The 25,657-nt window shown below is 33.5% G+C and overlaps 1 protein-coding gene across 2 annotated transcripts in view; it reads left to right on the top strand.

The window, feature by feature from the left end:
• The window catches only part of ERBB4 (erb-b2 receptor tyrosine kinase 4), a 1,084,887-nt gene that overhangs the window by 834,327 nt on the left and 224,903 nt on the right, over positions 1 to 25,657 (top strand). For both annotated transcript variants that reach the window (XM_057304520.1, XM_057304522.1), the window contains exons 15-16: positions 115 to 269; positions 7,324 to 7,398. In XM_057304520.1, coding sequence (XP_057160503.1) covers positions 115 to 269; positions 7,324 to 7,398 — 230 coding nt within the window. The remainder of the gene's footprint in view (positions 1 to 114; positions 270 to 7,323; positions 7,399 to 25,657) is intronic.

The following is a 25,657-nucleotide window of genomic DNA, read 5'->3' as shown; positions in this document are numbered from 1 at the left end:
TCCCTAGGGGAAGACTGGCCACTCCATGAAGTCTCAGGAATGAAACCACACAAATACCAGAGGAAACAGCATCCATTTTTCTTTCTCCTTTGTGTTTTCTTTTTCACACTTCAGGGACCTGACAACTGCACAAAGTGCTCCCATTTTAAAGATGGTCCGAACTGTGTGGAAAAATGTCCAGATGGCCTACAGGGGGCAAACAGTTTCATTTTCAAGTATGCTGATCAGGATCGGGAGTGCCACCCATGCCATCCAAACTGCACCCAAGGGTAAGCATCCTTGCTGGCCAAGGACTCCATCACACAAGTATCTTTACCCTTGACACAGTCTACTAAATATATGCTATTCTCATATAAAACTCTATTCATCTTTATATTAACATGTTGGTTTGAAGAAGAATACTTTCTAAGAAAATGGTTTATTCAGTCAAATGTATACCCTCTCAAATATTTCTGTTAAACATTTACCTAAAAGTATTCTATTGACACCTTTTTGAAGCTGGTGGCAGGTACACTTTGTATGGAGCGTAGAAATTCTTCCAAATTTTACTTGATATTGAAGATATCTTAGAAAAGACAAGATAGTCATCAGACTTTTGAGATTTGTGCTTAATAAATCTTTAACAGAAGTTCACTGTTTATGTTTCTTTGTTCGTCCAAGCAGCTGAAGGTGAGGATAGCCCTCTTTGCTAAATGCTGCTTTGAATTACTCCTTCAACAAGATATAAGCAAAATAATGTTGACAGGAAAAAAAAAAAGGTGGAGGGGGAGAATTTAGTGATATGTGTATCAATAAAATCACAAATGCATTTTGTGAAAGTAACTTTATGGCAGGTTAACCTATCACCTAGAACTTCTTTGACCAGTATAGAACAACTCAAAGATGGATACATAGTTTTCTATTGTTTCAAAAGGATGCATTATAAAATGAATAATAATTAGATTAGTTTTGATAGTGATAACAGCTGAAAGACAAAGACATTACAGAAAGAAGAAAAAGTGCTGAACTGAGGAATGTCATTCATCTAAGAAATCCCAACACCTAATTTTTGTAAAAGATAGCAAATCTATTTTAGTAAGGGCTTTTCTTTTTCTTTCCTCCAGAAGGTGACTAATTTCAGACTTGAGAACAATTTAACATACTCTATCCTCCTTCTGTCCATAAATCCTCTTCTCCCTTATGAGTGCCTACACACATGTGCACACACCCACGTACAGAGACAGACACTTGTTGAGAATCATCTCGGGTACTTTATATCTGGCAGGAAAGTATGAGATTCCATAAAGAGATTTTCTGCCAGATTAAGAGCTAGCTGCTAGGGGATATTGAAGAAGTTAAGCAAGCAACATCATTTTCTGCCAAGAGGACATCAATTTGCAGATGCTGCTACAATTTCCTGCAGGTCAAGAAATCAGCTTAAGTCACTCTGTGAAGTGGCAGATCCTCAAAAGGTAAAGTAATATTCTGCCATTCAAATTCAAATGCAGCTTGGAAGAGCTAATGCCAACTCATTGGTTTACACATAAGCACATTGACTGAGGATACTGAAATAGTCACATAGACACTTTGCTTCAAGGAAACTAGAAGGAATAAACTTCTCCACTTGCGAGTTTTTGGCGCACTTGGGTTAAGAGTATTTCATGAAGAAACAACTGGTACCCCTGGAGCAGAAGAGTCAGCAACAGAAAGAGAAAATTTTGCCTGCTAAAATAATCATCCACAGGAGGGTTTTATTGTTTTGCAGCTAAAATTAAACCAGTAAATTATTCAATATAATGTTGATGTCAACAGCTGTTGCCATTCAAAATGAGACCTTTTGCTATTTTTGCAAATCTAATTACAAGGAAGCCATTAGGGAAATGAAAGTGAGAACACAGAGCCATAGTCTGGGTGTGTGGCTGGGGTGTCTTCCTCTCAGCCCTTTTAAATCATGATTGTGTAATAAAAGAACATATATAGAGTGGGGGAAAGTAGAAGTAGGGACAATGAAGAGATCAATTTACCACAGCAACAAAAGCCAGATGTCAGATAAAAAGGGAGGATGAAGGTATAAAGGGAACAAATCTGACCAGATGATGTAGGAACTTCCAAGTAAATAGAAAAATGTCTCTAAATCCACTGTTGCAGAATGACGGTGAGACAGAATTTGAATGTTGTATTCCCTGGCATCTTCCAAGTTAAATGAATTCTGGGAAGACTGATTTAGTCCTGAAGGATTTTTGTACTTGTTTTCATTTAGCCTCCTGCATCCTTTTCCTAATATCCTCCATATTGTCCAAGTTCACTCACTTTATCAAAGTTTTGTGGTCCTAAACCCAGAATTCCTGAATTCCGGAATCCCACTCTACATTACTGCTGTGCCCCACTGTGCCTTGAGATCCTTTAGTGAAGCAATGAGGTGCGCTGTGCAGTTAGTCCCTACTCTTCAAATTGCATGTAGAGATAGGATCTTTACCTAGAAAGATCACAGGGACAATGGAGATGATGAAACAAATGACTATTTTTACTCCTAAACACATGTACTAATTGACCTATGGGTGAGTGTGAGCTCACCATGCCAACCCCACTTTGGAAAACAGATTTTCTTTTATATGTCGATATTATGTCAGCTAGATAATTCAAGAACCAAGTTAATGGAAATAGTCTCTCAAGTCACATTTTTTTTTTAGAAGGAAAGTTCTTACTTTGAATACTGTTCAATGATTTTCTGAAAATAAAATTATGTGTGTAATACCTTAAAAGCACTTTTATTACTCTGAAAGTACATTAAATATATTGGCTCTAATAAGTTCTTTAGATACTTTTAAAATGGGTTATGCATTTACTACCTATCAGGAGAGTCTAATTTTGCGGGGGTGGTGTTTGCGGGGAGGGGGGCGTCAGTTAACATTGTCTCTTTTTGCCTTGACTAGCGGACTTTTATTTTGGCAGCCTTTTCTCATTTCATTCATTCTTCAACTTTGCATCAGATATAATGATAGCTAAGTTCAGAAATGATTAGGACATAGCTCTTGACCGCTAGTGAGTCGTGGTTCAGTGAGTTTTCATTCTTAGAATTCATCTCTCTCCATTGGAGACCCTTCCCCATATTTTGAAATGATGAGCAAGCATTTAAAACTTAGGAATGATCTTCACATTTGAAATTAGCAAGACAGAAGTTTTTAAAAAGGACCTGTGAACTAAATTTAGTAGGTAATTAAATTGCTATAAGGGCAGTTACTATGGTTTCTACACTAACATTTTTGAGTCCATGATAAATACCAATTTAATTTTGGTTTTGGACTGGGCTATTTATTTTTCATAAGGCATCTTTAAAATTTTTCATTGAATATTTTTGTTAAAATTAGAATCATGGTTTCATATTATTAAGTTCCCTATATGCCTTAATCTTTCTTCTCAACCCTTTTTATATTTTTTAATTTATATAGTTAAAATTTTTTCACTGATAGAAGGAAAGAAGAGTTGCTTGTGAAATTATTGTCTATACCCTTTTAATTGAAATTTTAAAATATTCCCCCATTTTCATTTCAAAATTTGAAGGAGATTTTGTTAAAATATCTCAACTATGTTAGATATATGGGTACATCGAAGCACTTATAAGTCAGTAAGTAGTGGCAAATGTTCAATGCATCTCGGTGTTCAGAATTCCAGATATTTTTATATTGACATGTTATAGTTTCTGATCTTCCTGTAAAGTTTTTACTTTGTATCACTAATTTTGTAGAGAGTTGCGTTATTCCTTATCCTTTTTTGATCTCATATTTAGGATTTTGACTCTTCAAAAGTTTAATGTTTCCATTATTCTGTGATCTTGCTGAATCAATATAAATTGCATGTGCTACTTAGTTGCTTAAATAAAGTCCAAAGAGTTTAAAGAGAGTACACATCTTTAAATATACAGTGACTTGTATTTAGAAAAGATGGGTCTGCTTCAGTCATACCCTTCTTTGTCTTCCATTTTTTCTTTCATCTTCAGCTTGTAAATATGTTTAAATCTCAAATATCCTACACAATCCACTCAACAAATTTTCCTGACCCCACATCCTGCCCCTCACTACTCACCTCCCTTTTCCCTTGCCTCTATTTTCGTATGTCCAATTTGCTTCTCGACTCACAGCAACCGAAATTCTGGTGACCTCAACAATGACAACTAAAATGCTCTCAGTAGTTCTTATTTGATGAGACAACTCTTTGCATTTGACATTAACAATTACCCCATTTCCTGAAGGTCTCTCTTGATTTGGCTCCCATGATGTTGCAATTACTTGATTTTACCCAATTATATTTTCTCATGCTTCTAACATAGGAGCTCATCTTAGGTCATTTAGTGGTTATTGGAGTTCCTTGGGTTTCAGTCTCAGGCTGTGCTTTTCTCACATTATAGATCCTTCTTCAGCTATCTTATCCACTTACAATTTCAACTTTCGCCCGTATGCTGTTTCAAAATTGCACATTATACTGGTACATTCATGCCCCACCAACACAGGCCCCTCTTTCCAGCTGGCGAGGAACATTTCTTACCCAAATGTAGGACAACCACACTAGAGACATACTATAGATCCATAAAACTGAAGGTATCAACCCTTCCTCCTCCAACACACACACAAGGAAGGGTGTCCCTCCTCTGCATTCTCTCACTGATGGTACTACTGTTCTCACAGATGAACATTTGAGTCACATTTAATTCCTCTGACCCTTCTTCTTCTGTCATCAAATTAGCCATCAGCCTCTCTTTTTCCCTCCATACTTTTCAAGGTATTTCTTGAATCCGGCCCCCTGCCTCTATCCTAGTTGCCATTTCCCAGGTTTAATCCTTTTTCATATCTTACATAGACTAACACACTCTCTGTGCCAGAGTAATCTACCTGGATCCCACCTGACTAGCCTTTACAGGACAAAGGTCCATGTAAAACACAAATGTAGCAAATCCATTACTTCTTAAAAACCCTGCAGCGATTCTCCATTAAGTTTGCCCTGCCCCTGAGCAAATAGCCTTCAAATTCTGGCTCCTGTCTAATGATCTCGCTTTTTTTCCCTTTCCCTTTCACCTCATGTTTTGTTCCCTGACTATTCAGTATTATGTACACTCTACATTTCCTCAGGTCTGTGCTTTTATTCCTGCTGTTCCTTACCCCTTAGAAATCACTGCTACTCCAAACTTGGTTCTCAGCACCCTGAACTTCAGCTTCCTGTCTTCTCCATGAGGATTACCATGAATTTCTGAAACCAAGCGGCCCTCTGCTATGCTCTCCTAAGCCCCTCTTTCATGGCTCTTATTATATTTATCACATTATACAATATACATCTGGTTATGCATCTGTCTCCTTCATTAAATTGTGAGCTCATTAAGAGTAGGAAAAGTGTCTAATTCATCTTTTTTCCCCCTCCAGCACCTAGAAGAGTAGCAACACTTAGTAGGCATGCAAACAGTTTTTTTTTAGTGGATGAATAAAGAACTTTCATTATTCATACTTTCCCCTCAAGTTGAATTTCACTTTCAAAAATTTTTATCTTTCAAAGGTTTTTATAAAGACACAAATTGCAAACTAATCATAGCTTTTCAATTTATTTCTACTTGGAAATAAGAAGTAAACTATTAATTTTACAAAATGGCAATACTGCATAAAAAAGCGTTTTGAAGAAGACATAATCAGAACCTAGAAAAAATTAAGTTCTTCAGAATAAAATAAAAAGAAAACAGTATAAGACAATTTGGAAACATTTTTAGTAGTTACTTTTCCCATTTTAAGAAATGGTTTTGGTTATGGATTATAACACCAATTCAATGCTATGTACTATATATTTTTATCTTTTATTTCTTATTTGCTTTTTTAAAAGACTTTTTTCATGATGTATTCTCCATATTTCTGTATATTAAATTTTTTCTGGCCTGTTCAAAACCAATCCTCAAAAAGAAAACATCTTTCTACCTAGCAGTAATTTTATAACAGATATTGGTGAAACAAGGAAACAGTGACTTAATTATCATTATACATAGTTATATTAGTTCACCAATGTTGAGAGTTATCTAAAGATATAGTGGGAAGTCTGGCCTTATACACAAGCACCTTATTACTTCATTATATGGTGATTTTAACTTCAGTTTCTTTTTCAGTTTTAGAAATTAGAGTTTGGGAAAAATTGTGATCAGCAGAATTAGACAGTTCTATAAATCATAGATGTAGAGGGAATCTTGATAATGCACTGGAGCTAAATGTACTTGATGAGAAAGGAGAGAACGAAATACAATATAAGTACATTGGAAGATGGGAAAAGCAGCATTTCCATAATACTTCAAAATGCAATTCTAGGGACTGTATGTCAGGATTTTGTGTACTTATATGATTCCACTTAAATGTTGATCTCAGTGAATTCTTTACTTACCTGGTTCTCAGTGTGTTCATTTCCTTGGAGAGTATTTATTTGTTATTGTTTCAGTTAAATATGATGGCAGTTTAAAAACCTATTTCTGTTTGCCTGTTATGGCACTGCTCTTTTAAAAAAGAGTGTCAAGATAAACTGCAGTATGGTGAAACCAGTTAATTTGCTTTTTAAATGAATTCATGTTTACAGATAAGTATGTTTTAAAAACAGTCACAGCCAAGGAATGAAATAATGTGATTATGTAAAGTATCCCTAAGAATAGCATTAAAGCATGTTAACTCATTTTCTGCCATAATCAATCTTTAATGAGTATTAACATCAGGTTATTATTTTATATTGAATAGCTCGTTTCTTTTTTTATTGATTTTAGTTTTTACTTAAGCTTAAGTCCTCTTAGAAGAAAGAGTATACATGAAACCAATTATAGCCTTTGAAATATCAAGTTATTCAGCAGGACATATACTCATGAATGATGCAAATGAATTGAAAGTATTAGAAGTGAGTTATATGGGTTTGGAAGTTATCCACAGAAACAGGGTACAATTTCCGTTACTGTGGACAGGTTTCTTTGCATTCCACGAGGGTGGTATTTACAACTTATTTCTCTGTATCCATCAAGCAATCATCTTCTCACTGGCTTTAATTTCAGAGTGTTCCAAAATTGTCTAAAAACTATTATTAAGAATTTGAAACAATCGTGTTTATCTTACTGAGTCTTAAAAAAATGACTAATTTTTCTTTCCTTGTATTTTTTAAATTTGGATCTTCTGCAGGTGCATAGGCTCAAGTATTGAAGACTGCATCGGCCTGATGGATAGGTACTTGGTGTGCTTGCTTCCCATGTTCTTCCTCCAAGGCTCCTTGTGTGAGCACTGGTGCATGTGTGTGCATGCCACTGTGAATGGAGAATGATGTTTTCTGTTCTGTAATTGCCTGCAGGTGTAGCGGTCCCACTAGTCATGACTGCATTTATTATCCTTGGACGGGCCATTCCACTTTACCACAACATGCTAGGTAACATCTACCATGTTTCCATTTTGTCACTCAAATCCTTTCCAAATTATCATGGATAAAAAATACTAACCAGTTGGGTGAAATTTATGATATGTTAAATTAGGGAGTTATAAAACAGGCATATAACACTACTTTTCAAGCCACATTCCTTATCTCCTCTTTCTTTATTCATTATAATTTTAGAATCCAAATTAGTAGTGTCATTGAATTTTAACTTTGTACAATTTAAACAGGATTTTGATTTATTAATCTAGAACTTTAATAGAATATTTTTATTAATTTTGTAGATTATTGCAAAAAGAAATATTTTTAAAGTTGATCTGTTTTTGTAAGATGTTTCTTGTTTAATTTGATTCATTTTCTGATTTTATGTTATTTTGAGCTGGTTGGTATAGTCTCTGGGCATCAGAATTACCAGAGACTAAAGGCACTATAGAAAATACTTTGTGCATGTAAAAGTACAAGTTGGAATTTAAAGAACAAAATCTATAACTCGGATTCATACAAAAACCTATGCATGAATGTTTATAGTGGCTTTATTCAAAATCACCAAATCTGGAAACTACTCAAATGTTCTTCAATTGTGATATATCCATACATTATAATGCTATTCAGGAATAGAAAGAAAGAAACTAATGACATTTGCAAAACATGGATGGATCTCAAATGCATTATGCTAAGTGAAAGAAACTAGAATTGAAAGAATACAAACAATATGATTCCATTTGTATGGCATTCTGGAAAAGGCAAAACTATAGGAATAAGAAATTGGGCAGTGTTGCCAGCGGCAGTGTTGCCAGGTATGTGAGGGAATTTGGGGGAATGATGGAATTGTTCTATATCTTGACAGTGATGATGGGTACACTAATGTATGTACTTGTCAAATAAAGTTCAGTACATTAAAAAAGGATGAATTTTACTGTCTATAATCTATATCTCAATAAGTATGACTTTTAAAATATATTTAGGAAAAGAGTAATTTTACAATGTTATGTAGAAAGATTGTTTGCTTTCTTTTTTAAAAAAAGATCTTATTTACTTATTTAAGACAGAAAGAGCACAAGTGGGGGAGGGGTAGAGGAAGAGGAGGAGGGAGAGAGAATCTCAAGCAAACTCCCCTCTTAGGATGAAGCCCAATTCAGGGCTGAGACCATGATCTGAGCAGAAGGCAGACGCTGAACTGACTGAGCCACCCACGCGCCCCCTGTTTGTTTTCTGTATAAAACAAATTAATTGTATCTTTTGGAAGAGAGAAAGTAGTGCTAAATTACAAACAGCAGAATGACAGCTTGGGATGAAGTATTCCTTTTTGATGTAAATTTTTTATTCAAATTTAACATACATAGTGTAGAAGTACCCAAATATAGGTATAAAACTCAGTGACTTTCTAAATGAAACATTTATGTAATCATCAGCCAGATCAAGAGCTAGAATAGTACCAGAGATGGAAATACTCTTGTGCCCCATTCCAAGGGCAACCATTGTCCTGAATGCTAACGCCAGTTTGCCTGTTTTTGAACTTTATATACATTGAATCATACATATGTATTCTTTGTATCTGGTCTCTTTTGCTAAATATCATAATTACGAGGCTCATCTGTGTCATTAAACTTAGTCATATTTTTTCATTTATATGATATTTCACCTTTAAAATTTTTTAGAACTATCAAATAAGTGAAATCTCTTATTAACAAGTTATTTAATTAAATTCTTTTTAGAAAGGATGCTGTAGAAGTAAATGATTATACAACAGTGGCACTTTGGCACTTGGGATCAATTCAGACTAGTTAATACAGTTATTTAGAACAAGGTTTAAATTATGGAAAAAATCAGCAAAAGAGAGAGAAAGAGAAAGAAAGACAAAGAGAGTGCCTCAGGCCCAAAGTTCAGTTTTATAAACCAAGATCCATTTTAGGTTGTTCCTATATTTATGAAATAATTTTCCTGTTTGAGACTTTAGTTGAGTCACTGTAATATCGTTTTGAAGAGTGTTTCCACGTTTGATTCAATGACTTTCTTATAATTATTCCAGCCAACTAATGAGAGGCAATATAATGTAGTGATAAGTGTGCTGTCTTTGGAATCTGATTTTCTAGATTCAAAGCGAGGCTCTATCATGTTTAGATGTGTAACCTTGGGTAAGTTCCTTCAATTATCTGAACCTTACTTTCTCCATGTATAAAACAGAAATCTTAGTATAGTTTATAAATTAGTTGTGAGGATTTGTTGAGTCCATAGAATAGTGCCTTGCTCCGATAAATTACCCAGTAAATGTTGTGATTTATTATTTTGCTATATATAACAAGGATTTTAAATGTTGGTAATGGGGGAACATAACTCCCAGAGGGAGGGGGAAAATCTCTCAAAGTCACTCAGGGAAGTTTCATGTGAACTTCTACCCCTTATGGTGGGTCCCTTGATGGAAGGGAGGATATTTCTTTCTTCACCTTAAGAATCACTGCCCTAAAGAGGGCCACTAGTATGGACAGCAGCAGGTCATAGGCAGAGGCATATGCAGAGAAAAAGACAGAGGTGAAACCATAGTGGTAGATCACTTGTGGTTTTCAATGCTCAAAATCATAGCGTATCTTATTGTAGATTTAATATTTCCAACATTTAAACAAAAGTAGTTTGGGAATTTTCAATCCTATTACTTGCCTAGGTTCTCAGGCCATTCCCTATAGTCTCAGACTAACACCTAATTCAGATTAGCTTTGTCATAAATATGTAACCATGTCTGGTAACGGAGTATAGATAGTACAATTCAGCCCATCATTCTTCCGAAAAATCACCTGTAAGCCCTTGTACAGGGAAAGAGAGAAGTTTTTGAATTTGAAAGCCTGGGTTCAAGTATTTGCACTACTACCATGTTTCTTATCTGTAAAATGGGGATGATAATGGTGATTTTTAAAATGGAAATTCTTATAACTCATATGATTGGTATGAAGATTAAATGTACAGGAGCTAATATCTAGTATATATGTTCATTGGTGGTAGTCACGTGTCTAGGTGAAATATTGAAAGCATAATCTTTTTGAAAATCTCATGAGGTTATATTCTACAGGTATCTTACATATCAGTAGGGCATAAATCCAGTAGTTTAGTGACTACAAAATTGACATATCAAAATTTCTCAGGTTTTAAGTGTTTAAATTTTATATCACACTTCTAAGAGAAAGATTTTTAAAAATTGGTAGTAGGGAGCTAATTGTTCCTTTTAGAAATGCTGGATATCTTTAATTAATAACTCCTTTGAACTTAAATTTAAAGCAGTATGACTCTCTCCTTCAGTTTTGTTGACTTGTCAGAATTAGTTGACTTGTCACAAGCTATTTATAAGGCAGTTTGGAATCTACATGAAAGATTTAGCTTGGACACCTTGGAAAAGTGTTTATGAGCATGGAGCATTTTGTTATGAATTGGATGAGAAGGGAAAGTAACAAGTAACTTTTTTTTTCAGATTCTTATTATTGCGGTAAATCCTTAGCTCTCTGAAATGTGGTAGGTACACATTTAATTGAAAGCAGGGGACTAGTCTAGCAATATTTCAGTTAATTTTCTGTTTTTAACTTCTGTGATAGTTTTTTAAAGCTTCTGTCTTAATTGATTAAAGTAAATCTTACATAATAGGGGGATAAGACACCTGGGCGAAAATAACTGTTTTAAGTTTCGTGAACCATGTTTTAACTGGGAGATTACCCAAATGCCTAGTTTTCTTTTAGTCACAGAAAATTGCATCAAGCATGTCAATGTGGCCATTTCGAAATATTTAGAATTCATACTCCCTACTGCCCCATTATGTTGTATTCTGTTTCCTAAACCAGCAGGAAAAAAGATTGAAGATTTAAATGAAAACAGGTGAAATGTTTCCAATCTTGATCGACTTTCATTTTCTAAGCAGTGTTATTCTTTCCCAAGCCTGCAATTTGTGAATTGGGTTTCCACACTCCATTTACTTTACAGGCTGCTGCTGGAATTTCTTCCAGGAAGATTGGATAGGATAGAAAAGATTTTTTTTTTCCTGTACTCTCCTAGAATATGAAAATAATACTTGAATTTCAGAACTTCTCCATACTTCCCTTATCTGAATTAAATGCCTTAAAATTAGCATTTACTTTTGATGTTCTCCCTTTTCTATCAAGAATCTTTTGAAGAAATATGTTCAGCAAGTTTTAATTTATTAGTCTTTTTTATGCTATTTATTTGAGCTTGCACACAAGCTATTTTCATATAGATTGTGACAGAACAAAGTATTAGATTCTATTCTATTTTAGTTTCTTTGTCAAATATATATCCAAAGCTTTTTATAATCTTAGTCTCTCCTCCATCAGGGCCCACGTTTGTTCATCTTGATAAGCAAAGGCTCTGTTGGCAAAGCATTTCTTTGTATTAGTTAGCAATTGAAAATGTAAACTAGTAATTCTTTTTTGAATTTGTGATGGAAATTATGAAAACTACTGGATAACTGTTCAAAAACTTTTATCTGGCTATTTGCTCCAATTCAATTATTCTAGACGCTTCACAATATGAAATAGGTAACTGAAATCAGCTTAATTCTCTAAATCTCATTTGGGCAGATATTTGAAACGTTTTCTATTCCTGTCACATTCTAATGCCTGCATCACACTTTTATTTTATGGTATAGTGGTTATTACCTAAGAGGTCACATAACAGTTTATCCTTTAGCAGTGTGACCCATGTGTGATATATGAGAGAGATGATGTGATATTCTTGGCACCACTTGCACAAATGGAACAATCTTTTTTCTTTGTTTGTTTTGCCCTCAAGGAACTTAGTTCATAACTTATGTCCATATCAAATGGTCAAAACAGCCCATAGATGGTTTCCTTAAATGAGTGGTAGTTGTGTTATGGTCCTTAAGTCCAATAAATACAAGTACTCAGGCTTTTTATTGTAAGTCTATCCTCAGTCCACCACATTCTGTATATTAAATTTACTTTTGAATTTAAGAGAGTTCAAAGAGGTGAAGGAGAGTGCGTGAGTTTCTTCTTTTCCAACTGATTTGTGTCCCACAATTTCCAATACATATAAAATACCAAAAATTATCAAAGAATTACAAGACAAGAGCAAAACTGTTCAGTAGTTGTTAATTACTGTTCATATAGTTGCATGTGGTTGCTTTAAATAAAACTGTTTAGTGGCATAAGGTTGCATTAGTGGCTTAGTTTTGGTATCAAAACGTCCCCACATTATTACCAAAGCTTTTAGGGATCCTAGAAACATTAATATTATACTCAAACCCACTAACTGTAAAAATGTGACCAGAAAAAGTCACACTTACGGTTGAAAGTTGAAAGATTTTTAAGAGCATTGACTTCAGGACTGTAATGAAAAATCTAAAGATAGCATTATTGAACTGTAAGATGTTGATTATGCTAGTTAAGGGTCAGGTAAAAAATTCAGTGGGTTGAGTGATCCATTATGAATACTTTTTTCACTCTTTCCCATAAGCGTCTTTCTATGGTGTAGAAACTGTAATGTTTTGTAATTATTAATTTCTGATTTGTAAAGATGTCGGGACTGCTTACACTCAATGATCTCAAAGCATCTTAAACTTCACTGAAATTCAATAATGACAATTCAGTGGGTTTTTTTTTAATTAAAAATGAAGCAAATGAGTGAAATGTGTTCCTGAAGCCTCTGCCTCTTTCTTTAGACAGATATTTATAGTGTTAAAAGTACTTTGCAGGTGCTAGTCCAATATTTGACCCTGTAAATACAGGGTCTTATAAAATACAATTTAGAGGTATAAGTATGCTATCAGTATTACTCATGACTTTTAATTGGGATTTTAGTAGACAGGAAGTGTTAAATTCTATTTCATAACATCTCACTTCTAACAAAAACCTTCTCAACTAAGAACCATCTAAATTGCAACCAACTAAAAATATAAACTCTGTGCAAGCATTTCTGTAGATAGTACATACAGAGATGTTTTGACAATATGCAAAGGAAGTGAAAAAGTAGCAGATATGGCAAAATGAACAATATAATTCCCAATAAAGAGAAATTACCTCATTTTTTCAAAGAACTAAGAACTAAATATATTAAACAACAAGTTTTATATATCTATATCTAAATCCATATCTATGTAAAAAGATAGCATCTGACTCGGTCCTCTGCTAACATCTGACACAAGAGTTATCAGTAAATTATTGAGAGGCCTAAGGTAATGCCTTCCCATCTATATAGCCAAATACTGTTGATTGAATGAATTTGGAATTGTATTGTGCAGATTCTCTTAAAATTGCATTTTGTAGCCAATATTTCTATTAAAATATTGTTTCAATTTTTGTGTCACAAAGGAGCAACACTTGAGCAGAAAGATTTCTTTAACTGTAAGTCAAAGTTTCTATTTTTATTCCTGACATATATATATTCAGAAAAGAATCAATATTATCCCCCCCATATAACTTAGGAATACATTGTATTAGACCCTAAGTATCTTTTCTTTTTTCACATTTCCTATTTAACTAAAGGAATCTAATTAACTTGGACCCCCTTCTGTGATGCGGTTACATAAAATGATGTGTAGATATTAACTCAAATTGCTCTCTTCGTGCTTCTTTCTTATTACCTCAACACATTCCCTACCTAATCATTCTTTCATAAACATACAATTATTTTTCCATACTATGTTGTAAGCAGGGGCTAATTAACAGAGAGCACTTTGATTTACCAATGAAATTCTTCACAATGATTTCATTCTGCTCTACCATCCGCCTTCAAACCCAAAGTGATATAATTTCATTGCAATTTCACAGTAACTCAGTACTAAAGAATGAATGATAAGGAAAGGGAAACCCACCTCTAATAAACTCTGAACGCTTGTAGCCATTGCAATTTTTATGGCATTCTGTTCAGTTGCCCAGAGTAAAGCATTCCATATGCCTGAGTCATTTATGGAATAATTATAGTTACTTTTAGTAGAGTAAAAATAAAATGGCAATAACAAAAACCTCTTACCATAAAAAGTTTACTTGTTGAAGTGAAAAAGAATTTTTTTTCAATGAACAAAGAAAATTCTTTTTCCAAAGTGTCTTCATTCTTGAACCTCTGGATTCCACATCCCAAAGTTCGAGTCCCAAGTTCAAATCCCAGACTGGATAACACCATTGTTCTATGCACCAAGAAAGAAAGGACCAATGGGCAAACCAAAGCACCAAACCAAACTAAAACCAGTTCTTGTTTCTTTTCCGAAATAGTGTTGCTTTTTCTAAAATCCTCTCGGGTTTAGAGCTTGTTTTTGCAATTCTTTAAAAGAAAAATCCTAATACAGATTTATTAGGTGCGCTACATTATCACATCTAATTTTCATGATAAGCATATAAAAATAGTTATTACCATTATCATTTTACAAATGAGGAAACAGGTTCAGAGTAATTAAGCAATTTACCAGAGATCACTTAGCTAGTAAGTGGCAGGGCAAAGATTTGAGCTTCAGTGTGTCTGATTGATTCTAAGAACCACATTTCTTTCTTTCTACCAGGCTGGTTCCCAAATGGAAGAACAGTTAACAGCTATTCCTACGATGAGGATGATTGAATATCTTATAACCTACTTAAGCAATTTTACTCATTATCTTTGTTTTAGTCCCAACTTTTACCTATTAGCCTTCCTCCAATGTATAGGATTTTATATTGCTTGTCCTCACACAGCATATTTTAGTTTAATACAACTGGCTTTGCTTGGTCAAGATAGAGCAATGCTTCCCAGGACCTAACCATATAAGCCTGTGTAATGGTAACATAACATAAACATATATTTTTTTATATTATTAATACAGCAGTGAGCAATCTAAGACATTTAGGAAAAGATATAGGCTCAATTTTTAGAAATCTTTTCTAAAGTGAGTTACTTGTATTTTTGGAGAGATTTGTTAAAACTACTGTGGTTCCATAGGAGAACTACTTCCATCAGACCTGACACTAATTCCATAATGCTGTTGCCCCCAGACTCACCTACTAATGGTGGAAATAAGAATCAAAATCTCATGGACACTCAGCACTCAAATAACAGATAATATAGTGCTGGGCTTTATCAGGCTTTTTTTTTTTTAGATTTTCCTCCCTAGTTCATACTGTAGGATGTGTGGGATGGGGCAGAGTTGATTGGGAGTAGCAATGAGTTCAGATGGTAGAGTATGAATCCTAGATTGTGTATCATTTGGTTCTGTTTGACAAGGTGGGAAGTGAATTCTGCTAAAATTTTCTCCTACTGCTGATAAAATCAAACATATCATATTTACTTGTTTTTTGAAAGGATAAAACAAAAAAGAAACCTCACTCTTACATATATGCTACTCAACAATAACCAGCCAGTAAATATTCACTGTATTTACTGTATGTTAGGAACTGAGGAGAGAATGGAGAGAAAATTAACATAATCCCTAATATCATGAAATTTACAGTACAGTAGAAAAGAAAAAACGTTTATAATTATATATTTACTATGAAGAAAATTGTAAGTGAATTGGATTATATGGTTGTGGTAAGAAAAAAATATAAACAATGACACCCCGGTTTTTTACCTTAGTAACTGGGTGAAAGGTGATGTCATAAGCTAAAATGAAGGCTCAGAAGGAGGTAGAAAAATACTTTATGAGGAAAATGAAAAATTATGTTAGGGCCGTGATAAGCTTGAGATGTTTACTTGATATCTAAGTGAAAATTTTGTATGGGCAGATAATTACAATACTGTGCAGCTCAAGAGTGGGGTCTGAGTCATCAGTCATATTTAAATCCATAACATTGGATGGAATTCCACAAACACAAAGTGTAGATGGATAAGAAAACTGAGCAGTGAGCCTTAGGATACTCCATTATTTAAAGAGCAAAAGAGAGGAGAAAATATATAGCAAAGGAGGGTGAGACAGCTGGATTAAGGGTAGAAGGAAAGCAAAAAAAAAAAAAAAAAAAAAAAATCCCGGAAGCCAAGTGGACAAAAAGTTCCTAGACAGAGGGCAGTGAGATGCTACAAAGGAAGATTATGAGATCAAGAGAAAGTGGGGTTTTTTTTGTTTGTTTGTTTGTTTTGCTTAAGTTGGGAAACATTAACATTTATAAACTGGTGGGAATGATTCAAAAGAAAGAAGAAAATTATATTTCAGAAGATAATGAACAACTGCAGGCAAAATTTTCATTTATCAGAAGGGACGGAATCCAGTACTAAAGTGAAGAAGTTGGTCATAGAAAGAAGCACAGGTTGTACATCCATTATAACTGGAAAGGATTCAGAGTATATAGGAAAATATGCAGGTAGATAATGGATTTGATGGTGAGAAGATGAGGCAATTCACAAGTTATTCTCTTTTTAAATGAAATATAAGATGATGTTATCATCTTAGACTAGAATATGGGAGGCAATATTTGGAATTTTAGGAAAGAGAAGATTTGGTAGCCTGTCAAAAGTAGAAGTACATCATCCTAGAAGTACAGTAATGCTAGCAGTGCTGAAGGTCCACTGACTTCTAGTTATAAATTAGAATGATTCCAGTTAGCATTGTTATGCTTAATTCAGCTATGTTATGATTGTTCTGATGTAGGCATGGGTACTTGGAAATTTGGATTTACCCAGAATTGAAGTTTTGTCGGGTGAGTACTTAAGACAGAAGGCAGAGACCACTGAGTTAAGGCTATATGAAGAAGAAATGATAGCAGTGAACGTTCATAAAAACTAAGTTGAATAGTGAGAGAAATTGGTTTGTGAGGGAGGCTGATGTACCATGAAAACATGGTAAGGTCAATGGCTGTAATTCCCAGTACCATCACACACTGTTGAGTTAGGGATACCAGTGTAGGCAAACTGAAAAGAGATAAACTGCTAGTCTGAAAGTAGAGTACTTGAAATAGAGATTCTGGAAGCGATACAGTTACTGATATATATAAATATCTAGTACAATGAATAGGAATGGGTGACTGAGACTATTGGAAGTGGATCATCAGGGAACTGGGAAGCCAAGAAGTTGGATAAAGTTGGATAATGGGGAGAAGTAGGAAGATTCAACAAATACTTAGAATTTAAAATTAATTACTGGAGATAGTGATTAACTGGGTATGAAGCAATTAAGAGAAGAAACTGCTACTAATTATTCTGGCTTGCAAACTAGAATGAATGTTGATAACAGTAACCGAGATAGGGCACACTGGTAGGGTACTAAACTCAATGTGAACTTATTTTGGGATGTGTTAAATTAGGGGTAATTTTGAGAGACCCAAGTGATGTTAAATGGGAAATTTAATACATAGATGTGGAAGTGTCTCCATATAGAGACATGGAGTCAAAGTGAATAAAAATTATGGAAATATGGAGTAAAATGTTTATATCTTTTGGCAAGTTTACATGTAAAGGAAAGGAGAGAGACAGGGAAATACTTGGAGAGGGCATATTATCAAAAGAAAGATACTTGAAGATGGATGAAATCTGAGTCTGTTTTGGAAGACCCTGTAGAGAGTGAAAGGTTGGAGATACAGGAGAGAGAAATCATCAATCAATTGCCTGAAAAAGCTAGAATTAAGGACAAAGGAAATGTGAAAGGATTAGAGGATGATTAAAACCCTTGCCACCATTTTATTAGGAGAGAACAAATAGAAGACAGAGAAAGATGCAGATAGATAGACAAAGGCTGAGGGAGTTTCCGTTTTAATGTTCTATATTCTCTCTGAAGTTGTAAGGTCATCCTGCCAAGAAAAAGGAGGATATGTTTTAGCATGTGTGCATGTATGAAGGGAGTGATGGTTTGAAATATTAAATTCAAGTATAAACTGTGCTAATATTTTGCATTTAAAATATCCTGCTACTAATTCTCAAATCATCAATAATTTGCAATGTGTTGCTTTACATGTATTCAACTGAAGGTCACCCTATTTTATTTTTTGCATGGAAAATAACAGGTTGTAGTTTGCTATCAGAGACTCTGGACTCATTAAATTAGAAGACTGTTAAATATTTAATCAGAATCTAACAGCATCCTGTATGTGTTCTGAGAAATTAACAGATTTCAATATCTGTAGTGATAATTGCAATATGCTGATATATAACAATTACTCCAAATTACATCATTACTACAAACATCCTCAATTGTTTTGCATGTGCAATTGTGCAGGTACAGAACATTAATATGTCAGGAAATCATACTGAAATACCTTTCCTATTTCATTTTTTAAAATGCTCTTAAGTAAGGAATTATGATGAATAGTCCCTTACATAAAATATCTTTGGGTCTGATTGTTCTGATGTAACTAAATTTATCCTCAAGCAATGATTCTTATTTTAGCCATTTGTTCTATATGCCTCTCTTTTAAATCTAAAGCAAGTAAAGGTAGAATTCACCATCCTCTTGGTTAAAATTCACCAGCTATAATTTAGGTATTTCTTTTTCTTTTTTTCCTCTTCCTGTTTTTCTTTAAGATTAATCATTATCTTCAATATATTTTAAAATGCAATTTAAAATTATAAAACTTATTTTCAGTGTATTAAATATAGGTGTATGTGTGTATATATGTATGTTTATCCTTCCTCATCTTTATCCATATGCTAATATATACATACAATAATAAGGGCTTTGTTTCTTCACAGAATCCACACAGCAGGTTACTTGACTCACAGTGAAACGTTATGGACAGCTTTCCAGATTAATAGCTATAACTCCTTCTTATTATGGTTGCATTATTTTCCCTAGCATTGATTTACCACCAAGCCTGTATTTAAAGATAGGCTATTCCTAATTTTGTGATTTTTACAAATTAGAAAATAACATGTATGTGTGTGTATCTGGCATTATAAAAAGTGTATTTAGCTAGGTATCAACTAAAATACATGGAAATATTCAATTTTATCATTCAAATTTGCTAATCATAGTTCAAAAAGTCAAATAGGCTACACATTAAAAATTATAGAACTAAACATTTGAGTTAGAAAACATTTGAATTACATTCTCATTTTGTTTACATATATATATATAATTTTATAGCAAATCATTTTTATACATATCTAAAATCAGATGAGTTCCATTAAAGTATGGCTGAAAGTCTTTGCCCAAATTTGCCAAGGACTGCATGATTTAGAAATATCTTCTAATAAGTTTATTGTTTCCTTTATGGTACCCTCAATCATGTTATAGAGAGGACTTGATAAGGAAGTTTAACTTTCTTTTAAAGTTTGTTGATTTCCTAATTGGTTTTAAGTAATCCAAGATGGACAGATTATTTATATATACACATATATATTTAATATTATATATTTAATATTATATATTTAATATTTCAACAATACAGTAGGATGACATTGATCCTATATAGTTTTGAAATAATTAATAAATAAAACTAACAATAACGTAGTAAGTCATAGTAATGCTTAAACGTTTTTATAAAATACTAAGACTGTTTGTTCAAAGGGTTTCTCCCTTCTTTCTCCCTCTCTCATGTTCTTGCTCTACTTTAGTTACCATCATTACTTGATAGTAATGAATAACTGGTATGGATTTTACAAGTTTGTGCCTGTTGCATACCTTCTTAAATTTACAGTTGTGTTCTTTAGATTGTTTTGTTTGTTTGCTTTTGATTGTTTTGCCAATATGTAAAGTACTAATATACTTAGTGGTCCCAAAATGTTCTCAAGAAGAGGTGATAGTGTTCTTTAACAACCAACTCAGTGTCAGAGAGTGAAGTTAGGGACTATTTGCTGCTATCTCTTGTTCTCTCTTATTGCCCTAAGAAAAAGTGAAATTTTGCAGGAACTTGGATGATGTGATTATAAGTAAAGGTAAGCCATTTGCCTAGGTAGTATCCCAGAGGGAAAAATAAAGATGTTTAGTTTATAGTAGACAAAAGTTTGTAGAAATGCATCAGTCAGGAAATTTAAAAGGAATTTTATGTCTAATCCATACTACTTTTAGATTGTTTCCATTGTAACTATTTATAAAACAAAGAGATTTCAAATTATCCTCTCCTAGATGTCCAAAGCAATACATACCATCAAATATGAGCTACCATTACTAGTACACATACTTAAATAATAGAAAAATAAACAACAGATTAAAAAATTAATATTCTAGCTAGGAAGAGAATCTGGTTCATGTAGATGTGTATGTTTGTTTGTTTTCCACAGTTGTAGTGATTTCTTTTACATTTAAATGGAATGGTTTTTCAAGCAAAGTGTAAGGGTAAGATTGCTTTGCTATTATATTATTTAATTATTGTTTAAATTGACCTAGATTTACATATATATGTACATATATGTGTGTGTGTATATATGTGTGTGTACATATATATGTATATTATATATATATAATCTGGTGGCTCTAAATCTGTATCCAGAACATATGCAAAATCATAAAATCTTCTAAGTAATGGCTTTAGAAAAAAATGGGTTTCCCCATAATTAAAATGTGTTCTAATTAGAGATTGGGCATTTATATTAGTTTAAATAGGAGTTATGTTGCTAAACATTATTATTAGATGCTTCAAAACACATTTTTGTGAACTCAGTCACAACAAAACTCCCCTTAGAATATAAAAGCAATCCATTCTATGCTAAAAACATTAAAGCGGGGTGCAATGACCAAAAGTTTTTGCAAAGAGGATTTGTCTTTTTTCCAAGTCGTCTGTAGAGTATTTTCAAAGAAATAGACAGAAACAGCCTCACCCTCTCATTTTTCCCCTTGGATCATTTCCAATCTACTATGGACCCAGAAATTAGAGAAATTGGATATTAGTGTTTTGCCAAGTTAAATGCTAATGAAGAATTCTGTTTTCTTCATGTTCTGTTTATTGACCTTCCCGTATAATATTTGTTTGAGGTTTGTAAGTTAGGAAAACATTTTACCACTTTTGAACTTTACCATTACTTGAAAACAGATGACAATGAGCATGCTGTGCTGTTCATTATAACACGTTTCAGAAACTGCATTTTGGAAGAAGCTTTTCAAGCTTCTACTTGGTGTTACTTGTAAAAGTGTAGGACATTCCTCCTCCCCCCCAAAAAAGTGTTCACGCAAGACTAATGTAGGTACAGCCTAGTAAATAACTAAGAGACTATGATGACCGAGCAGACATAATAAAAGCCCTGGGTTATTAACTGTTATCTGGAAAGGGAAAGGCTATTTGTTTCATCTTTTGTTTTTAAAAATCTGATTATCTTGGGATAATGCATTTGGCAGTTCAATGTAAGAAAAGAAAGAAAACTTGGAAAATCTGTACATATTTCCTTTTTTTTTAAGTTAGGTCCTCGTTGGCTACAAGTAAAATAAAACCCAACATTAGTGGTTTGAGCAAATAGTTCTGTGTGCTATTCTTTACAATGCAGAAGTCTAGACGTGAGGGAGGTGTTGCCATTGGTTCTATGGATCAGTTACATCAGGGCCAGAATCTATGTCATTTTCTTATCTTTCTGTTTTGGTAGCAAAATGGCTGCAGCAGCTCTAAACATTACATCCGAGGTCAGAAGTGAAGGGACGGGTTCAATTAGCTGTACCTGTTCTATCTCAGAATTCCTTTTGCCAACGTATGCTTTCCTCCCTTGGCCAGAAATTTGCTATACATTCACACCAAGCTGCAGAGAGAATGGGGAAGTTATTTAGCTTTTAAAAAAACACTAGATTCGAAGGTGTTAGGGAGCAGGGGATGAAGAATGACAGTTGGGGTAATCAACCAGGGACTTCTCCACAGTATGGTTTGGGGTGAGAGATGAACTAAACTAAAACAGGCAAACAAGAATAACAACTGGTTTGAGGATTAGCTTTACCATTTTTTGGGGAAAATGCCATTTTGCCAACATTTTGAAATCATGAATAAACAAATATTAAAAATGTATCAGCTTCAGAGAAGCATTAAGTAAATACCTCTTCCCATTTTCTTTTCATTAGAAATATTTTTCAATTATTTTTTTAAGTTTAAAAATATATAGGAAGCTCTGAAACTGTTGAAAATTCATGTTCTTTTAAGAGTTGGTTTAACATTAAAAAAGTATGTAAATATTTATGAAAGTACACTATTCATTTAGTTATTCATGCAACAATTATTTATTTAGTGCTTCCTTTTAAGACACAATAAACTGGCCTCCAGAGAAGTATAAAGATGACTATTACACCGTTCCAGCACTTAAAAAGCTTATATTTGTGCTTTTAAAAATAGAAATCCCATTATTTTACCTTTATGCTCTGAATATGTACACATAGTCATTTCCCTCCCTAAAGGTATTTGAAAGTTATACTTTGCTCATGTAAATAAAAACCCTAAAAGTATAACTTTATTCTAGAACTCCTAGATAAGGCAAATTAAACTAGAAGTCAGTGTATGCCATGGTATATGTTAGAAGTAAATGTTATATATTAGAAATAATAAATATTTGCACGTAAAGCAATAGATTATACCTAAGGAAAGAAGAAATGAGTAGTAACAAGCAAGAATCTGATTATGTGTTCATAAACTTTTTGCTAGCGTGAATATGTGGAATATGGAGGAAAATGGAAAGAGAAAATTGCCACTTGCCAAAATAGGAGAGAATCAGGGAGAAGCAGGGAACACTTTTTTGGGAGGAAAGGGGTGTTGAAATGAAAGTTTATTTTGGAATTGCTAAAGCTGAGAAATTAGATACCTAAGTGGAAATGTCAAATAGGCAATTGGATATACAGTGGATCCTTGAACAACGTGGGTTTGAACTCTGCAGTTCTACTTACATGTGGATTTTTTTACAGTATGGTACTGTAAATGTATTTTCTCTTCCTTCTGATTTTTATACATGAATTTTCAACAGTACAGAGAGAGTGAGTGACACTCACCCCTACATTGGTCAAAGGTCAGCTGTACCTTAATTCAGAGGAGAGGTCTCAACTGCAGATATAAATTTACTTATCATTACTTAGATAAAGAGATGGATGATATCACTAGGAAGTAAATGTGTAAGTGGAGAAAAGAAATCCAGTGTTTATGTCCTGAGACCCTTCCATATTTAGAGGTCAGAGAGGTAAGGACAAAGCAGCAAAAAGGACTGAAAGGACTGGCCAGATTAAGAAAAACTAGAGAAAATTGGTGTGATGGAATTCAAGTGTTTTAAGAAAGGAAACGTGATCACTCATATGAAATGTTACTAAGTGATTGGTTAAGCTTAGGTCTAAGAAATGACTCTGATTTGACAATAAGGAACTTTGTTGGTAACTTTGACAAGAGCTGTTTTAATGGAGAGGTAGAGAATAAAAATGTGATGGGAATCAGTTCAAGAATCGAGAGATTGTAATTGAAATGTGCATTTACAAATAACTATTTAGAAAATAAATGGAAAAAAAACCATATTTCCACAACTGTCCCAAATATTAAGAGTCTCATCAAGTGCAATAATTGCATTTGTCTTAAATGTACTATCACCTAAATATCTCATTTGTTATTTGATTAATTTAATGATAATTATTGAGAAGTTTTTAGAGAATGTTATTTGAAGGTATAGAACAATAAAAAAAAAAGTAGAAATAATGGTCCCTACTCTTATGGGGTTTATAATTTACTGAGAAATGAAAAAAAATAATCCAAGAGGAATAATTATACATAATGAAATCACATTTAGTCTGGGAATGTATAAAAGAGACACATAGTGCTAAGGAGAGATACTCTTGTAAATACAATAGCAAACTGTAATGAATTATGTCACAGGCATGGCAATAAAATTGAGGCCATTTATTAGCACTTAGTACTTTATATCTGGAACATAATATGCAAATTACCATATCACACACAAAAAAATCTGAAGTGGTCTCTTTCAAAATAGTTATGTTTAACTATCTTTTTCAACTGAAGAACTCTTTACGTTTTAATCTTTAACGCCAAACTTTAAGTTCCCCGAAAAGGGGGTGCCATCAGGTATCAAAATTAACAAGGATAACGTTATAGGCTTGCGAAGGCATCTGACTCCAGCCTGTACTACCCAAGGTAAAGGTGTTTCATGTACGACAGTATGAACAGGATTTCGAAGTGTATTAAAATTCTAAAACTGTGTGATGCCTGCAAATGATTGGTCTCAAAAGGTCAGTAAAAATATATGAACAAAAACATTGAAACAGCAGAATCCACCTTAATGAGAGAAATCAAACCATATAAAATAACAATCTTTCGGGAAAACAAAAGGAAAAAAGAGAGGGAGGAAAATGAAAAGAAAAAAGCTCTCAGGAATCGTGCTTTTCGTCCTCTGCCAGTTTAGCATTCCCAGGGAAAAAATAAAATATTGAAAAAATCCAAAGGAAATGACATTATGTTATCTGTGACTTCCTTTAATTAAAAAGATAAAGATATTAATAAAAATCAACACAGGTATATGTCCTGCAATTAGAGGGGAAACAAGTGGATACGGAAATTTGAAAGTAGATTTAAATGATGATGATACACCTGTATACCCTTCACACCTCAAATCCATAGATTCAGAACTCAACACTGCTCCCTTCCAAATGTTGTCATTCTCCTGATTTTCTCATGTGTGTGAACGCCATCATCAGCCTTCCATTCACCCAAGTGTGGGACCTCTCCTTTGTCTCCTATCACTGTTGACTTTGTACTTTTTAATTTTCTACTACTGTGATACTTCTCTGTTTTTTCCTCTATACTTCTCTAGTCTGCCTCTCATTGCCACTGATGAGGACTATTAAAATACTCAGCTAACTAGTCTTGAAAATGTCTTCTTTTCCCCTCTTATCTACCTACACCTGTTGCCAGACCAATCTTTCTAACCTATTTTGTGTGTGTGCTCTTTTTAGTTTGCAAGTACAAGAAATTTTAAAATACTACCTTTTATAATGTCTGTTACTCTTATTTAAAAGGAGAAAAATTATATAAACTGTTTCTTTCTAAACATTTCTTTTAACATTTTTGAGATAGAATTGACAAAGCATTATATTAGCTTCCAACAACATAATGATTCAATACATGTATTTTTGCCAAATGATTACTACAAGTCTAGTTAACATCAGTTACCATATATAGTTACTAAATTATTTCTTCTTGTGATGAGAACTTTTAAGATTTACTCTTTTAACAACTTTCACATATATAATACAGTATTATTAACTATAGCCACCATGTTGTGCATTATATCCCCATGATTTATTTATTTTATAACTGTAAATTTGTACTTTTGACTCCTAACACTTTACCAATTTCACATCCCCCAATCTTCTACCCCTGGCAACTACAAATCTGTTTTCTGTATCTATAAGCTCATTTTTTATTATTGTTTGGGTTTTTGTTTGTTTGTTTTT

The sequence above is a fragment of the Ursus arctos genome, unplaced genomic scaffold (assembly GCF_023065955.2).
Source record: "Ursus arctos isolate Adak ecotype North America unplaced genomic scaffold, UrsArc2.0 scaffold_1, whole genome shotgun sequence".
NCBI lineage: Eukaryota > Metazoa > Chordata > Mammalia > Carnivora > Ursidae > Ursus > Ursus arctos.
Note: the sequence above shows the minus strand (reverse complement) of the source record. Positions and strands in the feature narration are given on the sequence as shown.